Source organism: Pagrus major, chromosome 24, assembly GCF_040436345.1.
Source record: "Pagrus major chromosome 24, Pma_NU_1.0".
In the NCBI taxonomy this organism is placed as follows: domain Eukaryota; kingdom Metazoa; phylum Chordata; class Actinopteri; order Spariformes; family Sparidae; genus Pagrus; species Pagrus major.
This window is the reverse complement of record NC_133238.1, coordinates 725,500-735,886: the sequence shown is the minus strand read 5'-3', so window position 1 is coordinate 735,886 and position 10,387 is coordinate 725,500. Positions and strand designations below refer to the sequence as shown.

The 10,387-nt window shown below is 41.3% G+C and overlaps 1 protein-coding gene across 1 annotated transcript in view; it reads left to right on the top strand.

Annotated features, from left to right (window-relative positions):
• The first annotated feature begins 237 nt into the window (after positions 1-237).
• Positions 238-10,387, top strand: part of nosip (nitric oxide synthase interacting protein) — a 58,807-nt gene continuing 48,657 nt past the window's right edge. Inside the window, exons 1-4 of the mRNA XM_073462231.1 lie at positions 238-381; positions 536-668; positions 6,575-6,680; positions 9,781-9,862. Of these exons, the coding sequence (XP_073318332.1) occupies positions 599-668; positions 6,575-6,680; positions 9,781-9,862 (258 nt within the window). The 5' untranslated portion in view covers positions 238-381; positions 536-598. The remainder of the gene's footprint in view (positions 382-535; positions 669-6,574; positions 6,681-9,780; positions 9,863-10,387) is intronic.

The following is a 10,387-nucleotide window of genomic DNA, read 5'->3' as shown; positions in this document are numbered from 1 at the left end:
ACACTGAGTATTGTTAAGTTTGTACATTTCATACTGGATTTCTCAATGAATTCATTGTATTGTATGCCTATTTGAAAAAAGTAGTAACTTTTCCAGATAAAGTTAACATTAATTGCTTTGATTTAATTATCAGGAATCGCTCCAAAAAGAGGACTGAAAACAAAAATGCCCTATAGGCGGCAGCATGTTGCTGAACAGGAGGATGCCGTTTGTCACACAAATCCAAAGAAGAAGGAGAGGGCGGAAGCAGCAGCAGCCGCGAGCAGCAGCAGAGGAAGAGGAAGAAAAAAACGCAAGACGACGACGAAGTCTTTGTTGTGTCGGTGGTCTGGTGCCTGTGAAACACATTTCTTCCTCAAGTATACTCTCTAACCACCTCTGGTAATGACTCCGTTATGGAGCTTTTCTTTAAAATCAGCCAAATCTCGTTTTCCCCCCAATGTTTATGTGAATGTAATTGAATGTGTAGCAGCTAATGTTAACATGCTGGCATTAATGCTCACAGCAACATGAACACAACTATTCTTCCTCCCAGCGCTTCTAGATTAACTAGCTGACCGAATTTGAAAAAGGAAAAAAAACAACAACGACCAGAACAATGACTCGCCATGGAAAGAACTGCACGGCCGGAGCAGTCTACACATACCACGAGAAAAAGAAAGATACAGGTAAGAATCATATCAAGCTAGTTAACTGTCCACCATCTCCGTCCCGTTTAAGCAGGGGTGGACTGGGACAAAAATTCAGCCCTGGCATTTTCTGTCCAGACCAGCCCACTACATTATCAGCGGACACCGCGTAGAAGTCCACAAATCTCGCGGCGTCCTTTCTCACACATACTACAAAGGAGAGTCATATTCCTAGATAGCAGTTAACAAATAATGCACGTAGCTATGAACTCAAGGTCTAAAATTGACAGCTATAGCAATCAACCAATCAATCTTTGTTCATTATAGTGTCAAGTCACAACAGAAGTTATGTCATGACAAGGTGTGGGACGAGACTAACGGGAAGAACCAAAACCAGACTCAGGGTGGGCGCTACCTCTACCAGTTGGGTGGAGGGGGGAGAAAGAGCGAGAGAGACAAAGAGACAGAGACAGGGAGATAAGGACAAACAGGGACAATAATAACAAAATATGCTGACAAATAATCTAAATAGAAACATATTACTGACAGTAGCAGCATTAGAGGTGGAACTCATTTGTATTAATGGTGACTCAGTCATTATGAAACCATAAATAGAGAATAGAAAAAAAAATAAAAATCTATAGCTGTGTGAAAAAGTCTAAGAATTACAGGTCTGAATAGATATGTATTGTCATATACGTGTATGTGCACAAGTATGTATTGCCCTACTTCCTCGTCCGCAGCCAGCCAGCTCACCAAATTCGTGACCTGCAAGAAATGGCAAACAGAACTTGTACTCAGTATCTGTGTACTGACAAGTATATGTAGCCAAGTAGCCTTTTTGTGACGTGGTGACACCTTTAGTACAAACTGCAAAACCTTGTTGATAACCTGCAAAAGCATGTCACATGCTCAAAATAGAGGTCATTCCTCAAAACCAAGTATTCATATCAATGAAAATGTGTGTGTCATAAAAAAAAGTCCTGACACCATCATTTATGAACAAGTTAGTCAAATGGCTTTGTCGTGTTTTCATTAGGACACTTTACTAGTGTTTTCCAATGCAAAAAAGCCAGATCTTTGTGACCTGAAAATGCTCAAGACAACACTATACACAGCCATTTGAAAACTACAGTAAAAGTAACACATTTACGCACAAATTAAAGTTACGCACAAATTATACCTATTAAATAGTTATCACCTCAGTAAACAATAAATGAATTAAAAGATTACAATAAATTCAATGGTAAATATTGCAAATTAAACTTATTATTTCCTACAGGTTTACTTGTATTTTGTGCTAAAATTCAAAGTATCTCAGCTTGATTCTGCATCTCTATTTACAGCTCATCAGGCCACGTGAATGTTTACTGTTGCTATGGCAACAAGAGACCACTGACATTAGCATCTGTTAGGTAGCGTAGCTAAATCATCTGAACAATAATAACCCATAATATCACAATTTGGCATATTTGAACAAAATCAACCACAACTACCAACAGTCACAGCCCTTCAACTCTGGGCTAATATGCTGCCACATGTTAGATTGTCAAAGTTAGAAAAATAACGGTTTCAATCCCTGAGGAGCTACGTTAGCATTAGCGGCAGCTGCATTCATCAGTATGCAGTTAGTTAGGTCGCATCACATTCAATGTAAAAACGTTTTTTACTTTGTTTTGGAAATGTCTCCTCCCTCATCTCCTGGCGCAGCAGCACCTGTGGCTGCTGGCGGGTTGGTGTCACTGGTCCTGGCACCAAAAAGGTCCGTCAACTTCGCACATTTAGAAGCCTCCACCTCCAGAGACTTCAACTTTTTTAATCGCTGTTTCTCAGCACCACCAGGGCGTTTCTTCCTCTTATCCATTTTCAAGTAGCGGACACGACAGTTTCGAAGACGCTCACTACTACTACTCACTAACGTTACTACTGGCTCAGCAGCAGCCCGTCCATCGAGGTCCCGCCCCACCCTGGTTCGTGTCGTGATTGACAGCACTGTCAGGCCATGATTGATTGACAATGACAAACAATAGACCAATTATATGTGTCGATGCTGGTAACACACTGCTAGCCCTCTGTAGCCAATTGGCCGGCCCAATTGGAGGGAATTTAGAGAAGAAAATAAAAAACATAGCGGACCGGACCGGCCCACATTGGGTCAACGGCCCACCGGGACGATGCCCGGTATGCCAGATGGCCAGTCCACCCCTGCGTTTAAGTACCCGACTCTTTAAGTTCCCATTAAGTCAAAATCGATCGTCTTTTTCTTCCGTAGGCCTATGTCTCTATATTTCATCTATTCTCCAGTGTTGGATTTGTTGCCCAACAAAGGCAAAAAGACGTAGGTATTAATGGTATTTTAGCGTTTAAAATGTCCTAGAAAACAATTAAAAAACGATGGTGACTTGTCCTGCAATCATCGGTGTATAACGATACTCATTTTTCATAATAATAACAATGATAATAATAAATGCTTTCTTAATTACATGTCACAAACTTTTATTTGCAATTAAATTAGTTAGGCTGCAGCTTAGTATGATTTTGGTAATTGATGAATTTGTCAATTATTACTTTGATCAATCTGTTCGGGGAAAAAAATTAAATCAAAATTTTAATGTTTCCAGCATTTTATTTGGGAAACTAAACTAAATCCACATTATGTTTGGCAAGGCAAGTACAGACAAGGCCAATATGATAAATAATGCTTAAAAAAAATTAAATACACATTGGGAACTCATTTGAAAAAACAAATGTAATGTATGTATTGTCAGACATTGTTAAAGTTTCTGTTGTGAAGAAATAAAGAATACACTTTAGACTGTTGCTGACCAATGGCATGAAATATTCCTAACCCTCCATTTTGATACTTTATACTCCAGTGTCTCTCTGACATAATTTCGATGTAGGTGGTGTAGGTAGCTGGAAATAAAACAGACGGAAGGTTTCTCTGTCTTTTAAGTTTGTTTTTATAGAACCTGTAACCGTGCATTTATACACTGTATCGTTAGTTTCTGAATGCAGCATTTTTCAAATGCTTACTCCAGAGACTATTGTGGCTTATGTCATTCCCTGTAAGGCCATACACATGGTCAACAAATGTACGCGAAGGAAGACGCCACGCAGTGCCCCAGCTGGCACAAATGCCCATCCCTAGTGAAAATACTCAATGTGTGCTCTTACGCACAGCAGGAGGAGACTAGCTTAAGTCCTCAAAGAGGCGATATAGAGTGTTCCCTTGACCTCCGTAGTAAACAAACATGGCATGTCTGGAGGAATGTATAATGCTCTTCCTATGGGGGAGAAGAAAGAGAAAAAGAAACATACTAGGATAGAAGAGAGGAGCTGACGAGGTGACAGGCTGCGAAGCTCTGACTGCATCTTGAGGTGTGCTTTAAACTGGGGCACAAGACCAAACTGAGTGATCACACGTGAAACATAACAATACACAGGGTACATCCCATTTCACCTAAATTGCATCCACGTTTCCCTCACTTGCTTTCCTTGCATATTAGTGCCTCCCATCCCGGATTCATCGAAAGATGCGAGAAAACCATGGGAGGAGAGAGGAAACGAGGAAATATTTTTTAAGAGAAATTAAATGTTATTTTTTCTGAAGCGTCACATGAAGTGACACCCATTTCTGATGCCGGCTGAATGAATTTGTCTGCACACAGCCCCTTGTCGAAAATGTCATTATCTATATTTTTTTTCATTATAACACAGAACTAATAATCGTCAAGAGATTTAAAGTTTTTTTTTAAGTTAGACTGATGTGCTACATGTGTAATTCTGCACACCTCTCTTAACGGAGAGACACACTTGTGTCATTTCTTATAGTGCAGGTAATGTAACGTTTTCCTCACTAATGAAGTGTATTATTACACCCAGCATATTTATTTTTATGAACTGGACTGCCTACCCCACAGATTTCCTGCAGATATAAATGTGATCTGCGCATCAAACGTGTCTTTGCTGTTTATAGTGTAATCAGTTCAGACATTTACGTGATTAAAGTTGAAGGGAATATACCCTGCTCAAAAAAATTAAGGGAACACTTTATTCACACATAGATCTTGATGAACAAATTATTCAAGTTGAAAATCTTTACTGATGTACATTGTATAATTTGTTGAACTGTGTGTGTGTGTGTGTGTGTGTGTGTGTGTGTGTGTGTGTGTGTATGTATGTTGGGACCTAACCACATGGGTTTAACAATAGAGCAGTCTGCATGTAGACCAAAGCCTAACATGTGGTTTCCTTGCACTAACATAGCCTGGTAAACAAAGAAAAGAGTGTAAACTCAAGTGTCTAGGAGGTGCCCCCTGGTTGCTACAGTTCCCCAGGTTGAAACTCCATTCTCCCATTAGCTGAAAGCGCACCTGAACGCTTGTCAGTTCTGCGCAACAGCCGGATTGCGGAGAACTTGAAATAATAGCTGATGCCCCAACTCAAGGCGGTCCCATAGTAATATGTTGCTGGAAGCATCAGCTTTCACCTGCTCAGTGGTTGTTACAAGGGAACAACCAAACGTTTTGGATTTTACCTTCGCCTAAACCGCAGTCTCATACCTCACTAAATTATTTTTTTCCCCCTCGTCAATCTAAACTCAATACACCATAATGACAAGGTGAAAAAACAGAATTTTAGAATTTTTTGTAAAATAAAAAAAAGAGGAAAAACTGAAATATCACATTGACATAAGTATTCAGACCCTTTGCTATGACACTTTAGCTCAGGTGCCTCCCATTTCTCTTTTTCATCTTTGAGATGTTTCTCCCTCTTGACTGGAGTCCACCTGTGTTACATTCAGTTGATTGGAAAATGCAGAATTGCACTACTTAAAAAAATACACACGTCAGATCTTGATGAACGAATTACTCAAGTTGAAAATCTTCACTGATGTACATTGTGTAATTTGTTGAGAACAAAATGTGGGTCAACGATCAACGGAAACCAAAAAGGTAAAACATTGAAATAACAGGCTGAATTTTATTACAGCAACTCATATTATGACTCCATAGTGTGTATGGCCCCCGCAAGGCATGCCTGTATGCACTTGTGACAACGTCTGGGCATGCCCTTGATGAGTCGGCAGATGGTGTCCTTGGGGATCCTGGCAGTACCCGGTGGCATCGGATACACTGATACATAATGTCCCATAGGTGCTCAATTGGATTTAGGTCAGGGGAACGAGAAGGCCAGTCAATGGCATCAATGCCTTCGTCATCCAGGAACTGCCTACACACTCTGGCCACATGAGGCCGGGCATTGTCCTGCACCAGGAGGATCTCAGGGCCCACTGCAACAGAGTAAGGTCTTACAATTGTTCTGAGGATTTCATCCCGGTACCTAACAGCAGTCAGGGAACCGTTGGCTTTGAAATGGAGGTCTGTGTGACCCTCCAAGGATATGCCTCCCCAGACCATCACTGACCCACTGCCAAACCGGTCATGCTGGCTGATGTTACGGGCAGCATAATCTTCGCCACGTTGCCTCCAGACTCTTTCACGCCTGTCACATGTGCCCAGTATGAACCTGCTCTCATCTGTGAAGAGAGCGGGGTGCCAATGGCTGACCTGCCAATTCTGGTGTTCTCCCACGAATGCCAATTGAGCTGAATAGTGCTGCAAGGTCCCGCTAGAGGACGTCGAGCCCTCATGCCACCCTCATGGAGTCTGTGGGCCTCCACATTCAAAACACTCCCTTATTTGGGGGTTGTCTTGATTTTGCCTCTCCATTGCACCTGTTGTAAGTTTCATTTGCACCAAGCAGATGAAATTGATTCACAATCACTTGTGCTTCGGACAATTTGATATCCGTGAATGACTTAGTGTTACACTGTGACGATTAAGTGTTCCCTTAATTTTTTTGAGCAGTGTATATACACAGCATTACATGTATAATTTTACAGTACTCTATCTCATGTTTATGGCTCTTGTCTTGCTCAGCGGCATCTGGTTACGGAACACAGAGCATTCGACTTGGAAAAGATGCAATCAAAGACTTTGACTGCTGTTGCCTGTCCCTGCAGCCCTGCCAGGATCCTGTGGTAACGTATGTTTCTTTCCACACACACCCACACACACACACACACACACACACACACACACACACACACACACACACACACACACACAGATTAGACCTGTCTTTGTTAGTTAAACTGTGGATAAGATAATCTAATAATGATCCCGTTTGAATTGTGCCATGAATTACGCATGTGATGTTTGTCAATTTAAAAGATACATTTTCAACTTTCAGAAAGTTGAAAGTCAGTTTGTCATAAAACTAATGAAATGTAAGACTGTGAAAATACGTAATTATAATCCCTTTTCACAGAGATTCTGCATTATCGCCACAAAGCAGGCTCGCCTTTACCCTGCCTTTGTTTGTTCACACTGAACCAAGCAGTGCCAGCATAAAGCTGTGTGTCATTTCATACAGCATGCCGCCGTTGCGGAACCAAGAGGCTTGGCGGCTCACATCATAAAGTTGACAAGTTTTATTTTTACGCGTTTCCCCCGGGTTTCCACCTTTAATCTAAACATATATCTGCCAACTATTTATAATCATATGGATGCTTTTATAAAGTCTTGTGATTAAGATTGCGTCGCGAAAAGTGACAAATATACGTTTTTTGGTCTAAATGATATCACATAATCACCATCAGTAAATAGTTGACCATGTCTGGCTCTCACTCGCAAGGAGAGAGGCTGTTTTCTGGAGGTAAGTTCACTGAAGTCTCTGTCAGGAGAGCTCACCATCGCAGTGATTATTTTCAATACAAGTTTCAAGAAACAGTAACTACAACAACACAGTAGTGGAAGGCGATAAAGACATGGTGAGTTAAAGTTTTTTGCTCTGAATCAGGTCACATAATCAAGGCCATTCAACTGCGGCAGATACCTGGCTCTCACTGCCAGGGACAGATGCTGTTTTTCGGGAAGAAATGAGACAAAGAGTCGGTAGGACAGACGGGAAGAAAGAGGCTTTTCCATGTATGGATGCAGTATTTTTTTCCTCATATACAATGCTGAAGACACTACCGTTACCACATTACTGTTGTTTGGTCCTGTAACTTTGCTTGGTGGGTTGAAGTGTGGGACATTTCTCTTTTATTTGATGAGTGAAGGATCTGTTTAGTTGTCAGACTGTGAACACCATCAGACTGACACACCCCTGTCCCGCCCTGCTGACTTTTTCATTCACACAAATGCCGTCTCGCCTCTGCTGCTACTCTGTTACTACCTCCGGTGGTGGATCAGAGGTGGAGCGAAACCGTCCCCTCATTCCACCTCTGTAACTTTCACACAGATGGCAAGGCAGAATATCGGTGCATGATTGCCAACTTGAAAGGGCAGTGGGAATGGGGCTATAGACTACACAGTTGCGTTAGTAACATCTCGTCGAACAGTCACTAAAGCCCGTAACTTAAACATTGTGGAGCTGGTCCCTTTATATTAGCTTGCTCACAGAACACATGACCCTTTCACATAACTGCAGTTGTCAATATGGCCAGATTTACAGTGATTCTCACCTCTTGTTAGTACTTTTGCTGTGTCAAACAGGCGGCCGTATTGGTGACGCACGTTCTGCAATGTGCTGTAAGTCATTGAGCTGTTTAACACAAAACTAAATGGTATTTTACTTTATTTATGACAAACTGTGACTATCTTGACTTGAAAAATTATCTTTTTAATTGACAAACGTATGTTCATGGCACAATTCAAGAAAATTATTCAAAAAATGATTTGTCTTTCTCTTTTCACTAGCAGACAAAGGTTTTACTGAAATAAGGTCGCATTGGGCAAACCGGAAGAGGCGTGACTTCGGCTCTCTATAGCGGGTGAGACGCAGGTAGATGAAATGCTGCTTTAAGAAAGAAAAAATTAATGACATTACCTGAAGCGACCCTCCACCAGCAGAAAGTATGTGTATCTCTCCCTTAACATTCGCAATTTAGCACGTGGAAAGTCTTTATTTTAGAAGCCAAAAATAGAATTCTATTTGACATTACTGCGTTTATTGAAAAACATTTAAAATGGTTGAAAGCAGACAGGAGAGCCAAGTATTTCAGCACATTTTTGACATCAACCAAACTACCTCATATACCACCAGATGTGTCGAGTACAAACGCTCAATGCTCCATGCAGGAAGCACAGATCCTATAAGTTAGATAAGCAGTATGTACCGACGGCCTGTAACATTGCTGGCTTACACCAGCAGAGAAGCTAATGTTAACATTGGGCTAATACAAGCTACACAAGTAGCTAAGTTGGCTAACGTTACATTTTTCATGAAAATAACAAATCCCCCCGAAGCAAAACAAATAATTACCTGTCCAACAGAAAGACAGCAACTTCTGCATCACTTCTTAGGCCCTTCAGCTCCCTTAGTTTTCTCCACCGTTCAAAAGCTGAACTGATGTTGACTCTGGTTTTCCCTCTGGCTTTATCCAAAGCCTTTTTCGTTGCAGCCTTTTCTGCCTCCGGCTTTCTTTTCTTAGCCTGTGTAGCGGGGGAGCCGTTACAAGTAACGCTGGAAGTGCTACTTTTGGCTGCATTTTCTCTGCCATTGTTCTCTCCTGCTAACTCGGTATGGAGTGTGCTGAATATTTCCGGCAACGGTGACACGTGATGAGTGCACGCAGGGAGGAGGGAGGGACAGAGGGGGGCGTGGGCAGGACGAGACATGAAGGCATCTGATTGGTTCTTTCCACTCGGACCGAGAGGCAGGGATTGGTCAGATTTTTTACAGGCCTGCAGCTGCCACAGAGGTCAGATTTTTTTCGTTCCTTTTTCTGAACACATTATGTATTGACTACTCTCAGGATGGAAGGACCATTTCACCCAGTATAACAAAAAGTGTTTCTGAACAGGATTACCAACTATAGCTTTAAGACCAACACACCCAGGGGCACAAGCACATTTGCTATTTACACAATGTTGGTGTTGGGTATGAAAATGACAACTGTGTCTGTCTGAAACTAGCAGTGACACTTTCGCTGCAAAGTGCACCACTTTGGGCCAGGCATAAGATAGAGCCCATACTGTCACACTCAATCATACAAACATGCTGTACAACCTTGTAAACAACCTTAACATGAAACCACATACATAAACATTGTATGTATTATTTCTGTTGCTGTCCACAGTCCCGATGGATACTTGTATGAAAAACAGGCAATTCTTGAATACATTCTGCACCAGAAGACAGAAATTGCCAAAAAAATGAAGGTAAGCCCTGCATATCTGCTAAGTCCACACTATATCATCTAATGAATGTCAACACTAGCGTTCCCAGGTTGTTTTTGTAGAAAGCTCTGTCCACAGCACGTGAACAACAAAAAAATTAACAACAAAATCTTTTCAGTTGGCAAATGACTAAACTGCACCACATCTGGTAAAGAGTGGGAAAGACAGCCTGACTGACCAAATTATGTTTTTCATAATTTCAGTGTTATCTGAAAAAGTGACACTCAACAAAAATATAAACACAACACATCAACACTGGTTCTTGCTCTTATTTTTCACAATTTGAAGTAAACAAGCCTTTTTTGCGCACAAAAGAGACTAATTTCAAATTTTGAGCATGATGATTAGATTCATAAGTGCAAAGGCCACAGTAAAATGTGCAGTTTTATCACACAATGCCAGAAGTGCTACGAGTGGCCAGCAGTTATCTTTCTGACTGCTGCAATGTCCACCAGAGCTGTTGCTCATCAATTGAATGTTCTTTAAATTACCATAATCAATCAATGT